Source organism: Carassius auratus, chromosome 18 (genome assembly GCF_003368295.1).
Source record: "Carassius auratus strain Wakin chromosome 18, ASM336829v1, whole genome shotgun sequence".
Lineage (NCBI taxonomy): Eukaryota > Metazoa > Chordata > Actinopteri > Cypriniformes > Cyprinidae > Carassius > Carassius auratus.
Window position 1 is genome coordinate 1,969,874 of NC_039260.1, and position 14,467 is coordinate 1,984,340.

A 14,467-nucleotide genomic window follows, 5' to 3' on the forward strand; every position below is an offset into this window, starting at 1 on the left:
TAAATCACCATAAAATAAAATTTTGCTGAAAACCTGTTCACCTTCTGGCCATCTAAGATAAAGATTTGTTTTTTGTTTGGTTTTTCCCCATTTAGACAGATTTGGAGAAATGTAGCATTCCATCACTCCTCTGCAGTGAATGGGTGCCGTCAGAACGAGAGTCCAAACAGCTGATAAAAACATCCCAATAATCCACAGCACTCCAGTCCATCAGTTAACATCTTGTGAAGTCAAAAGCTGCTTGTTTATAAGAAACAAGGAAATTTTATAATTAAAATATACTTGTTTAGAGTATATTTTAAAATATACAACCACATATTTGTTTAGAGATTTTACGGACTGTTTTCACTTGTAAATTATGCTGGATCCCTGCATACTTCTCTCCTGATCCAGACAAGTATTTTTCACTGGACAGAGGACTTAACTTAAAGTTAAAACATCTTAATGACGGATTTGTTTCTTATAAACATGCAGCTTTTGGCATCACAAGATACTAATGGATGGACTGCAGGAATGTGGATTATTGTGATGTTTTTATCAGCTGTTTGGACTCTCATTCCGACGGCACCCATTCACTGCAGAGCATCCATTGGTGAGACACTGATGCAATGCTACATTTCTCCAAATCTGATGAAGAAACAAACTTTTGAATCAAATTTTCATTTTTCCGGTGAACATATCCTTAAATTAAATGGTTCAGCATCACCTTGTCAACCTCGAATTTCCTTCTGATACAAAAAGAAGAAAACAGCAACACAGAGAATGTAAAAGTCTAAAACACCAGTTTGAAATGCACGTAACACGTAAGCTTCAAATGCGCGCTGTCCACTGTCTCTACAGGACGACCGAAGCTGCTTTATACAAACGAAATGGTACTGGCCGTAAATGACAAAGTGCTTCACTCTGAGGAATGGTGACTGGAGTATTAAGAAGACCCTGTTCTAAACCGGTAGGACGATGCATGCGGCTGGATGAACTAGAATGCTTTTAAACATCTGAATGGACACTACACAGTCTGGAAGCTTCATATTTGGTCCACTACACCCAAAACCAGGAGACTACGGTGGCTGAAGAGGGACATTCCCATGACAAGGCGATAAGAAAACGTATTTAACCTACTGAGCTGATCATGACAACTGTTCACTGTCGAAAACAAAGTTAACAAGGTCCGTGACACCAGTGAACTCTTCCTCATCCTCATCGTCATCATCCTGAGCTGTGGCCCTCAGTGGGACCAAGCCGTTGTGCCTGACGGGACCTCGAGAACCCGCTCTGTGCTTCCACCGGACTCTTCCTCGTCTGTTCTCCTCTTCCTCCTCTTCTTCGTCTGTTTCGATGCGGTTCGACCTCTTGCGAAGAGGCTGTTCGTCTTCCTCAGAGTCCTCTGTTTCTCCTCCATCCTCCTCCTCCTTGTCTTCACTGGAGCTTCTCTGCAGTCTCTGTTTTTCTCGTTTGTGCCTGTGTTTGGACTCTTCCCTTGATGAATTACACTTGCGTTCTTTTTCAGATCTTTGAAGTGATTTCTTTGGCTCTTTAGAAGGTATGGACTCTGGAAATACAGGAGGAGAAGAAAACTGTTTTCATTTTTTGTTGTAATTAAACCGTATAGCTAACAGTGAGCTAATACTTATATTTAGTGACAAAATGATGGGAATTACAAAAAAAAAAAAAGTTCTAAGGGATGCATTGTTTCATTTCATCATCTATTTTTGCGGACAAAAAAAAAGTTTTGCCATAAATAAATCATCATAGTGAGCACTATGAGTTCAAGCAAGAACACACCACTACGTACAGGAAAACCAAAAATATCTTACAATATATATTTAAGAATTAAATAACAAACAAATGAAAAAAAAAAAAAATTGGGGGTACAATCTGCAAATCAGTGGTCTTTGATGTCTAAATATATACTAAAATGAAAAACATAGTAAAACTAAGTAATTATGAAACAAAATATGCCTTCAAGCATTGGATTTTAAATTACTCATAATGAAAATAAATACATTTGATATATTTCAATATTGCATATTTTAAAAAACATGTATTTAAAATAATCTGATTTTTTTTCAAATATTTTATAAACAAAACACAAAAGTGAGTGGTTTTTACATTTTCTGATACATTTGCCTGAGGAAGGTCTATTGAGTGTAATGTTGATAATAAAACTTTGAGTTGTGTGCAGGATCTATAATTTTTTGGAGACTATATTGGGTTTTTATCCGTCATATCTTCGAATAACTTGGGTGTGTGAGACACTTGTATTTTCTATTATTTATGTATAAACAAAAGGTGGATCATTTCGAGGTGAATATTGTCTTGTAATATGAAATCCCCTCAAAATATAAAACATTAAATATTACTCAAACAAAATATAGAACATTCATTCAATAAAAAAAAAAATAGCTATACTTATTGTTAGGGATGCACCAATAGGATTTTTGGGGGTTGATACTTAACACTTATTGACCGATACCGATATTTTCACTTCCTCTCTTATTTAAAGCATCAAAATAGACATTATTTTGATCATGTTTTAAATCAGCAAAGTTCAAAACACCAAAAACAAATTATACTAGCAGTTTTATTGCTGCATCATCAAATAATTTCTAATGAACATGGATTGGCTCCATTAAACATTCAGCAGGCCTACATAAATACAACAAAACAGTTTTCAGGTACAGAAATAAAGTAAACAAATGCAAAATAACTCTTTACTGTATAAATTAAATGCATATCCTTTTTTATTGTAACAGACTTTATTATGATTAATCTTCTAATTGGTTTTTGTAAACATTTTAATATTTTTTGTAAGTTAAAATATGTGTTGATATGTGTTAATGCTGTGTTTTGTTTAGCTCTTTATGGTAAAAAAAGAGCGCAATAAACGTAATAAAACATCAGTAAATTTTGGTCATCGTTCAGATGAGGTCCGCTACACTTATGAAAGTTGCAAAAGTTATTTCGTCAAAAGTAGTGTGCAATCTTTTGTAATTTGATTAGCATTAAAGTGCAGACAGCAACGCTAGGATTATACAGCTCTGTGCCTTCACACAGTTAATCAATAAACCATCAATTTGTTATATCAGACTTTTCCTTATATAACCGATATGCCGATAAATTGAGGAAAAATCGGCCGATATATCGGTGCATCCCTACTCACTGTCTTTGGTCAGTTTTGATCAAACTCAAGATCTCTGGGTCATATCAGAGCTCTAGCACACATGACTAAGGCTCAGATGACATTGGCATAAATAACCATTTGAAACAGGAGTATGGCTGCGCTCACCTTCACTGTTGGAGCTGGACAGCCGTCGACGGTGAGGAAGAGAGGAGTGTTTCTGACCGGACGCCTTCTGTGACCCTTCAGACTCTGACGTCTCATAGTAGTTGACATGAGAGTTCTGACGCCGTCGTGGACGCCTTCTATTCACGTCCACGTCGCTGTCGCTGAACTCGTTAGAGCCTTCGGTTTCTACCAGATCAACACAAAAGTAAAAACCATAAGAATGCAATGTGAAACATCAAATGAGGCTCTGTTACAAAACCTAGTGACCTTCCCTAGATGGCCTTCCTCCAAAAACAGAAGGAATTAAAATCTATAACTTCGTCCCAAATGATGCACTAAACACTATGCACTTATATATCTGTACTTATGCATTCAAAAATGTAGTGTATGAATTATATAAGGTTCTTCTGTCATTCATAAACTCATTTTCTGATAGCCACTTCCCCTTCAGTGTGAAGTTCATACTACAAACCTTTATAGATTAGAGCATAGGTACGAGATATAAGACGCACCTGACATGTTATTCATTTAGGATATGAATGGATATGAAAACTCAAACAGACCCATTTCCTCTTCCTCCTCCTCCTCTTCCTCAGAGTCTAGCATGTCCTCTTCTTCTGAGGAACCTCTTCGTCGGTCAGGAGGTCTGCGTCTGCTCCTCCTGGTTCTCTGGGAGCGAACACTTCTTCCTGTTCTCCTGGAGGACGGTTGATTTTCGGCGGCACTTTCACCGCTGCCCCATTCACTCGCATCATAAGAGCCCACGTCACCGTCAGACGCACCGTCTCCTGAAGCCACAAAATCCTCCTCCTCCATGCTAGCAACATAGAAATTAAAACAAAATCATGCTTTTGTTCAGCAAGGATGCATTAAATGGATTAAAAGTGACAGTAAAGACATTTGTAATGTTATAAAAGACTTTGATTACAAATGGAAGCTGTTCTTTTGAACTTTCCTTTTGCTGTTTTCATCATAGATAATAATCAGAAATGTTTCTTAAGCAGTAAATCAGCATATTACAATGATTTCTGAAGATCATGTGACAATGAAGACTGGAGAAATGATGCTGAAAATACAGTAATAAATTACAATTTAGAATATTTTAAAAGAGCTTTATGACAGAGATCTACTTCACAAACGAATAAAATAATATTTTACCAATTTTTTTCAATCAAATAAATACAACCTGGATGAGCATTAAAGACTTTATTTTTTTTAATAAAGTAAACACTAATAAATATATTTTACTGACACTTAGCTTTAAGGACTAAACTAAAAAGTTTTTTAAATTATTATCATGAAAATCAAACATTTTGAGTGCAACTCTTATCCTCAGGAGATAGATAAATAAATGTAATATATAAATAAATTTATATAAATAAATGTAATACAGTCCTTTTAAATGTATAATTTACGACATTACAACACAAAATACTGTAATGATTGACAATTACAAGAGTGATGATTATTAGATCAATGTAAGTTAAGTAGTACAACAAATACTGCCATGATGTACAAATAAATTATAAATTATGTATAATAAATAAATAATATTTATTATTTATAATATAAATAATAAATTATGCATTACAGTAAAAGGAATTTTGGAGAACATTTTTGGTGTTTAATTATCATGCAAAAAATCATAACAGTCCTAAAAATATGAAAATACTGACTTATTTCCTTTGATTTCGGGGGAAAAAATGCAGAGCGCCAGTTCTTGACAAATTCTGTGAAATTCATAGTCTATCCTATAAACGTATTTATTTTATAAGGCTTACGATCTGTATGAATGCTTTCCTTTCTAACATTTTATGGCTATTTTATTGTCTTTTGTCTAACAGTTTTTGTGTTTTTTTTTTTTCGGGTTGTAATTAATGGTGCTTATATAAAAAGAATTGCCATTGCCACCCATAGAATATTTGGATATTCTAGTATATTAGTTTATTTGTGAATGAGATATGTTATATTTTGAAGAAATGGTATAAAATCCATCTGTTTTTTGATTCCCTGGTATTGTAAATATTCTAGTGTGTGTTGACACACACCTGTCACTGAGCTGGAACTCGTCCTCGCTCTCCTCCTCATCCAGCGTACTGTCACTGTCCAGGTCATTGAGTCTCCGGCGTTTCCTCTTGCGCGGGGCGGGAGCTTTCACCGGCCGTCGACTCTCTCGGCTCACCGCGCTCCTCTGCTGATTCGTGACCGGCGCCGTAGGTTCACCACGACCAGTGCCTGCAGTCAATTCAATATGTAACCAAAAACATACGAGTGACCCTGGAGCACAAAACCAGTCCATTTTTGGAAATTGAGGTTTATACATCATCTGAAAGCTGAATAAATAAGATTTCCAATGATGCATGTTTGTTACGATCTGACAGTATTTGTCTGAGATACAAATATTTGAAAATCTGGAATCTGAGGGTGCAAAAAAATTCTAAATATTGAGAAAATTTCCTTTTAAAGTTCATAGCAATGCAAATTACTAATCAAAAATTCAGTTTTTATATATTTATAATAGGAAATTTACTAAATATCTTCATGGAACATGATCTTTACTTAATATTTTAATGATTTTTGAAAGAAAAATGTATAATTTTGACCCATACAATTTTTTTTTGGCTATTGCTACAAATATACCCCAGAGACCAACCTCCTCCTTCTGGATCTTGAACGTCTTCCTCTATTGCTTCATCAATGGCTTCATCGAAATCATCAAATCTGGTCGTCAGTGAGAAGAAGATCAAGAATTAGTCAGACTTCAGATATCTTAGAGTTTATTTCTACAAGAAATGTTGATTACCTATAACTGATGGATTTCCTCGTCCTAGTCGATCGCCTGCCTAGATTCTTACTCTTCTTAACATCTTTTTTCTTCTCTGTCAAGCTTTCCTCTCCATCACCGTCCTGACATGATAAAGAGGAGTTCATTTAAAACCAAATAAAGCTGATTCAGACATCTTATTAGCTTAAAGTATTTAATTATTATATATGATTAATTCATTTAATTATAGCATAGTATACTATGGCTTAATTTACTGAAGTATTCTATGGTATAAAATAAGTTTTTTTACACTATGGTACATTATAGCATAGCACATTATGTTATAGGAAATTACAGTATGCAACATTCTACAATAATACATTATAATACAATAATATAAAATTACTGATTTATGTTCAATTGATGCTACACATAATTTACTATAGTATACTGTTGTATAGAATGAGGTAGTATACAGTATGAAACAGTACAGCATAAACATTATGTTATTGGAAAGTACAGTATTCGACATGGTATAATAATATGATACAATATAATAACTCATTTATGTTTATTTAATTTAGAAGTAGCATAGCCTATTATAATGGAGGATGAGAAATTACTTAAGTATACATAAGTAAATAAATAAATACATAAATGCAGAAATAAATAAATTAATTTAGAAATGCATAAAAAAATAAATAAAAAGATAATGAATTAAATGCAGAAAAAAGTAAATTAATGTAGAAATACATAAATGAATAAATAAATGCTGAAATAAAATAAATACAAATAAATGAATGAATAAATCAATGCAGAAATTAATGAATATATAATTTTGTCAAAAGTGTCATTTTTAATTGTCTTTTTTTTTTGTACCATTTGTGTTATACTACATTTATTTCAAAATGTATTTATATATTTCTACATTTATTTATTTTTACATTTGTACATTTATTTATTTCATTTATTTTATTTCGTTATCGTTAAGGCAGTACAGTATACAGTATAGCACAGCACATATTGTTATAGGAAAGTATGGCACATTACAGTATAATATAATATATAATAATTGTATATTTAATTTAAAAATAGCACAGCATACTAAGGTGTAGTTTACTATAATATAAAATAGTACAGCTGGAGCACAAAAGCAGTCTTAAGTCACAGGGTTAGGTGACCAATTCTAACCCAAAATCATTAGGATATTAAATAAAGATCATGTTCCATGAAGATATTTTCTAAATTTCCTACTGTAAATATATCAAAACATAATTTTTGATTAGTAATATGCATTGCTAAGAACTTCATTTAGACAACTTTAAAGGCGATTTTCTCAATATTTAGATTTTCTGGCATCCTCAGATTCCAGATTTTCAAATAGTTGTATCTCAGCCAAATATTGTACGATCATAATAAACCATAAATCAATTGTAATGTTATTTATTCAGCTTTCAGAAGATGTATAAATCTCAATTTTGAACAATTTACCCTTATGACTGGTTATGCGCTCCAGGGTCACACAATATAGTATATAATATAATATAATATAATATAATATAATATAATATAATATAATATAATATAATATAATATAATATAATATAATATAATATAATATAATATAATATAATATAATATAATATAATATAATATAATATAATATAATATAATATAATATAATATAATATAATATAATATAATATAATATAATATAATATAATATAATATAATATAATATAATATAATGGTTGCATACTCACTGGGGTGGGTATAATGTTCTCCACGCTGATACCTACATACACTAACCGCTCACGTCTGAAAGAGACAAAACAAGAACCATAACTCAGAATCACATAAGGCTACTCATCACTGATGATTCATGATGAGAGTGTTTATGATGTGTGTAACACGTGCCGGTATTCGGTCATGCGATATATCACGATAATGAATATGCATGATATTTTTATCATGGGCACTTTAAAATACAGAGAATAATTATTTGCTGCATCAAAGATTATTTCTGACATGTATTTAAGGTATTTAAATAGCTATTCAGATTTTTGTATTCACTATGGTGTTAATCAAAGCGTCAAATACTTGAATACTTAGACTTAATAGGCCTTTATTTTCAAACTTTATATATATAATATAAATAAATCAGTGACTACAACACGCCCTAGATCACACTTTACATTAGGGCTTCATTATATGTCATAAGTTAACATAAACAGCCAATGAAAAATTCTTCTTAACATTTATTAATCTTAGGTAATTCCAATATTTAACACATTGTTAAAATCAAAAGTTGCCCTTGTGTTATTTAGAGCTATTATGAACTGAGAGTGAAAGATTAATAACTTCTGTAGCATATGTAGGTATTGCTCATTGTGAAGGTTAACTAATAATATCTTATTGTAAAGTGATACCTATTGGTCTTTATTATTCTTTTGCACTTTAATCTGTGTAAAATGTTTTAAATGTATGCATTTTTTGTGTATTGCTTTATTGTAGGCCTATTTAAATTTTCAGTTATTTTTGTTTTAAAAAAAAAAATTTAACCGGTAACTGCAACTAAATTTTTATATTGTGATAATACTGTATACCGTGATAAAAGTTGAAAATTGCATCTCCCTAGATGCGTGTGCATGTGTGTGTGTGTGTGTGTGTGTATTTACACCTTCGTTCAGCTCTCTCTTTCTTCTTCAAAGCCGTGTCCAGATTCTGAAGCTGTTCTTCAAGCCTCTCACAGAGAAGCTTCTGTGAATGACAAGAGCATATAGTACATGAGTACAGCTCACACACACACACACACACACACACACACACACACACACACACACACACACACACACACACCGAAGCCCTTACATGCTGGCAGGGAGGACAGAACCATTCTCCATCAGGAATGATCATTAGAGGAGGTCTCAGACAGGCCGTGTGATAGCCGCTGTCACACATGTCACAAAGAAGGATCTGGGACAAACATACAAGAATATTTAAGAATATTAAATCAGCAAATAGTATTAGTTATGTCTCTTTTTAAAATATTATCTATGCCATTAGATGGACAATATTAAGTCTCATCTTGTAGCTTGAATCATTTCAGAAGCATCTGTGCCATTTCATATTCTTTTTATACAGAATTAAATGAATATTATAAGCTGAATAATTCCTTATGTCTGCTGTTGGAGCTGGAGTCTAAGAAATCATTCACGATAAGTATGTTTTATTTTGTATTTCTTATTTCAAATTTTTTATTAATTTATTTACTCACTTACTTTAATCTTTTAAAGTGCTTTGCCTCCCAGGCAAAAAAAATAATAAAAAATATGGGTGATAATCAGTGTTATTTTAGAACTATTTATATACTATTATATTAGTTATGAATATTTTATTAGATGTTATTAAGTTTTTGTTATTTTAATTTACTTTTAAAAAAAATTGTATTTTCAGTACTTCAGACTTATTTTATTTTAATTCGTTTTAGTTGTAGTTAACAATATCAATCATATTGTATAGCAATGTGTTAAAAAACACGTAGAAACATTCTAGTACTGAGTTTCACATGAGCAAGCTCCACTCATCTTGCCATTTGATATTTGTGAGTCCTAGACAACTCTCCCTTTTGAGACATTAACTCGATTTATAACGAAAAGTAGTCATCTGAATTGATGAACGATAACTCACTAGTTCTGGGTGGTTGGTGAGCCCACAGTGTTTACAAGCATCTTCCGGTGGAATCTCATTGGATTGGTCCGATTCGGTCTCACTCTTGTGGTCTCCTTTCTCTGATGTGTTATCTTCATTGTTTGCGGATTTGTCGTCGGCCATTTCTTCTTCCCGCTCCTGAGCTCCTTTGGATTTGCAATTTCTCGTCCGAATTTTTGACCAACATTTCCGCCGGTGTCGCCGTTTGGCCTAGAAGAGTCAAAAGAACCGTTTGCGTGAATAAAAGCATTCTGTAAAACTCGTTGATATGGATATAAAAAGCTTTCATGTTACCTTAAAAGTCTTGGGGTGTACGTCTGTGTCCTCTTTTATGTGCATCTCCTTCTTGGATTGGATTTTCGCCTCTTCGTCTTCCATGCACTCCTCTTCCTCCGGAGCTGCTGAGGTGGCTGAAAGTTTCCCGTCTTGTTTCCTATCCCGACTATCTGCCACTTTGGGGCTGGGCTTACAGATTCTGGCAGATCTCCGCAGGGATCTCCGATTGCTGGTTTCCGACTCCTCTGCGTCCTTGTTCTGGAGTTCAGGTGTTCGTCTGTGAAGCGGGATCTTAATCTTCAGGCGAATCCCTTCCTTCTGAAGTTCTGACGATACCTCTTCGTCATCGTTGGGTACGATTTTATCAGCATCCTTTTCCAAAACTTCTCCCATCTTCGATGCATTTTGCCCATCTTCTTTTGCTCGCAGCTTGGATTTGGTCTTTTGTAACCGTCTCTTTCTTGAGCTTTTCAGACTTTTGTCTTTGCTGACATCCTCAAACTCAACATCGTTTTTTTCTTCAGCTGACAAACCAGCCGTCTTGCTTTTGAGTTCTTCGTCGTCCTCGTCAGCTTTTTCCACCTTTTCCGCAACTGAAGTGGTCTCTTCAGTCGTTGGCGACCCCTCAACAAGGTTTGACGCTTTCGCAGACACATCTGGGATCTTACCCCAAACATCTTTTAACAAACCCTCAGGGATGCTACAAGGAAGAGGACCGTTGTCTAATTGAAACGTGGATTTCCCAACAAGGACAGACTGTCTTACACTATCTGTGCCTCCAACTTCAGTCTTCACGACATTCCCATTTCCGTGATGACCATTTGAAGAACTATCGACTTCATTCAATGGCTTTTTACACTCAATGGGACCTTTGATAACACCTGTGTAGTGTTCCCGTGCTGCCATTTGGTCAACCTTTGGCTCTTGGCTTACAGGGATGATAGCCATCGGTCGTTTCTCCTCGTCATTTGGGTATTCTCTTCCGATTTGCTGCTCCCTCAGTATCAAGACAGAAGGATTGCGAACGATTATACCTCCTGTGCTGATGCTACCGTTGCTGTTAAGGTTGTTGTTGCAGTGATTGACGCTGCTGTAGTAGTTGCTCACACTCCTTTTCAGCTCCCTCTTCTTCAGTGGTATTTTAGCCTGTTGATCGCTCTTTATAACTCTAGCCACGTTCTCAAACACCAGCTCTTTCTTGTCTTCGTGCACCTCTGATTTCACCGGCGGGTCGTGTTTGATGGAAGCAGGGGGCATGACGACGGAAATAGCGTTCCATGGTTTGGGACAATCTTTCGGTTCTTCTTTGAGGAGAGTTTTGATCGTACTAACCCTGTTGTCAATGACAACTCTGGGTTTAAGAGTTTCTGCGACTTTCTCTTCTTGCTCTGGTTTAATGGGATCCGCTGCTTCTTTCTTAATGGCTTTAGGAATTAACTCACTCTCGTTGGAATTGAAGGTGCTGTTGGTAAAATCTCCGGATACATGGTTCTTCACGTCTTCGGTCTCACCTTGAAAATGAAAAAAAAAACAGAAGTACATGAGAAACAGTTGTGTAAGTGAGAGTTTGGCTCTAACTACACATTTATAATTCAGAATTAGCTTAAAGCGTAGAATTGAAATTATTTTCCAATGAGTTTTACCTTTGACATCTTCTTTCTCCATACTTGGGCTGGTGGGACCGTCTTGCTTCTCTTGGTCCGTCGCGGCTGGATCGATCTTAGCTTTAAGCTGTTCTAGTGTATCTGCAAGATCATTCCTAGTCCTGTTGGGAAAAACATAAAAATGCATTTATTTTTCTTTGATAAGCTTGATTAAAGAAGATTTCACTCTTATGCTTAAGGGTTAAGCTTCTGAGAGAACACAAATAATGTAGTCCAAATTCATTTTGGTAAACAACATTCTGGTCTCCTCCCCACTAATAGCTCACCTTGCAATGCATTTCCACGAGGACCCATCCAAATCATCCTGTTCCTCAGAATAAACACGTATATTCTGATCTTGATCTGAATGGAACCAGTAGAGAAGACCTTCCTTGTCTCTACCGATGGGCTGTAGACGCATCTTGTCCGGATCTTCCTCGTTAATTAACGTCTTAAACTTCAGATTGTCGTCAAACTGGCACTCGCACAAGTACTGTTAGAGAAATTACGAATAAAGGTGAATCTCACAGTCGCAATAGATTTAGGGGTTAAATATAATGTGGACACATTCTTGACTGGTTTCTTTAAAAGCAATACAACTCGCCATCTAAATAAGTCAAACTCTATTGCTTGAGTACAGAAAATAAGTTGCTTTGGAAGTACTTACCTTTAAAATGCCAGTCTTACACTCTACTGTCATTTCCAGGTAGCTTTTTCTCTCCATTTCCCATGCCCAGGTGCTGTTAAATTCCTGACACACCTACATCAACATGATTTCAACAAACAGATGCATTTGCATGGGCATATTTACACATACACATATTTACAAAAAAAAAAAAAAACACTTACCTTTACGAGATACTTCTCCCATCTGTCTGGTGTGACCGACTTCCCGATCTTCCGCAACAGTTTGACATGGAGCTCAATCAACGGCCGAGGAACTAAATTGTACAGAAATCAGAATTTCTATTATTTTATCATTTGTAACATTAGCGTGAAACTTCAGCTGGTGAGGGTGGGGAAAACATGCTTGCATACCTTTGATATTTTCTTAAGTAATCACATTCAGACATTTTTATATGACAAAACACTTTTCATAAAACATGTTTATGCATGTAAATAACTCATAATGACAGCATTTATTCTTTCTCTTACGTTTTTGCTCGTTATTGTTTACCCCTTTCATTTATTCATTTAAATAAATGCTTTTAATGTTTTTTTACATACACAATTCTCCTAAATTTATTCATTTATTTACAACAAGCAAAAAACAGAAAACTTGTTATTACTTGTACTACTGTCTGTTCATCCAGGAACACTGGATGAACAATCCATTTGCACAATGAAATATTTTCTATGCACTTACTGTCCATTGCACTAGTGTAAATGATGTTCATAGTTTCTGCTCATAGTGTACATACACTTTTACATAATCCATCTGTATAGTATGTTCATAGTACACCTATCTGTATATCATGCTCATATAGTATTTAAAATATGTAAATTATGTCCACAATGCTGCCTTATCTGTATAGTTTTTGTACATATTGTAGACCTTGTATATTCTGTACTTACTGCTTATTGCACTTCTGGTAAGATGCTAACTGCATTTCGTTGCCTTATACCTTACATGTGCAGTGACAATAACATTTAATCTAATCTAATCTAAATGACAACATTAGTGTGGTGGAGCTCGCATTCAGCTGTGGATATTTGACAAATGGATGTACGCAGTTAATACACTATTCAAAGGGGGCGGGGCGTAAACAATCGCATGTAAACAAATCTGTGCAGCGCTACTATTATTACAAACGTTACATTGTAACATAGGAAGTTTGACAGCGGCCTGCGCATGCGCACTGTGCGGCTACAGTCCCATAGGTGTTTATAATCTGAATGTAAATGTACTATCAGGCCAAGTGTCTCTCCATTTAATTGATGCTAACAGCTTTAGCGGTGCGTATAGTCAATGGTAATCAAAGATTAGTGTTAAAAGGGGATTTTCCACTGGTTAAGGAGTGGACAAATCACACATGACTGCTTTCAAAAACACATCGCCACTTCACATTCCGTTTTAAAAGCGTCAGGGACACGGTTCCAATCCGAACAAAGACTACGAGGACCCAACAATCCCAACTTTAAGTGACCAAACCCCTGATGGGGAAAGATGGGGAGCCTGTCCAGATAAACTCGCTCAGCTCACCCGCTGATGTCTCCTGTAGGTACCGCTCCAGCTGCGGGAACGACAGCTCGGGCAGATCCAGAACAGACCCGTAGCGCTCCAGAAACGAGCAGACCACCGCGAAACCGGGACTGACATCTGGAGGAAGAGCCGCTGTGGTGCCCAGAGCAGCCATCTTTCCTGGAGATGACGAACTGTGCTCTGCTTAGACCCAAAACTGCCCACAATACACCGCGACACCCACCCAGAGAGAGAGCATCATCCAGAGGGGCATCTACAAAGCCGCCGCCGCCATCGTCGTCATCATCATCACAACAATAAAGCGCTTCTTTAACATGCCGCAGTTTTATATATATATATTTTTTTTATTTTTAATTTAATTTTTTAATTTAATTTTTAATTTAATCGTGGTCGGGGTGAATAGTTAAATAAATAAACATTATATTTAAATCAAATAAATATTTTTTTACTTTGATTACAACACAGTTAAATATAACATGACGTCACACTTGTTTCCACAAACATTTTTCTGTTATAAACAAATCGTGTGTTTATTCATTACCAGGATGGAGAATAAAAAGTGATAGTGAGTTAATATTTTTTTA

At 35.1% G+C, this 14,467-nt stretch overlaps 1 protein-coding gene across 1 annotated transcript; it reads right to left on the bottom strand.

Annotated features, from left to right (window-relative positions):
• Positions 1 to 237: 237 nt before the first annotated feature.
• On the bottom strand, positions 238 to 14,219 carry rsf1a (remodeling and spacing factor 1a). Its single transcript, XM_026287026.1, has 16 exons — positions 13,884 to 14,219; positions 12,530 to 12,621; positions 12,348 to 12,440; positions 11,968 to 12,173; positions 11,681 to 11,802; positions 10,056 to 11,548; positions 9,741 to 9,971; positions 8,922 to 9,026; positions 8,731 to 8,810; positions 7,814 to 7,868; positions 6,090 to 6,193; positions 5,940 to 6,007; positions 5,335 to 5,521; positions 3,850 to 4,103; positions 3,287 to 3,472; positions 238 to 1,549 (listed from the first exon to the last, which is right to left on the bottom strand). Exons 1-16 carry the CDS (start codon positions 14,035 to 14,037, stop codon positions 1,128 to 1,130), a joined length of 3,852 nt encoding a protein of 1,283 aa, XP_026142811.1. The 5' UTR covers positions 14,038 to 14,219; the 3' UTR covers positions 238 to 1,127.
• Positions 14,220 to 14,467: the final 248 nt, after the last annotated feature.

Coding starts and splice junctions, on each gene's coding strand:
- rsf1a (XM_026287026.1), bottom strand. CDS start 14,037: ATGGCTGCTCTGGGCACCACAGCGGCTCTTCCTCCAGATGTCAGTCCC. Junction 6,008..6,089: donor AGGAAATCCATCAGTTATAG/GTAATCAACATT, acceptor ACTGACGACCAG/ATTTGATGATTTCGATGAAG. Junction 1,550..3,286: donor GTCCAGCTCCAACAGTGAAG/GTGAGCGCAGCC, acceptor CTGTATTTCCAG/AGTCCATACCTTCTAAAGAG.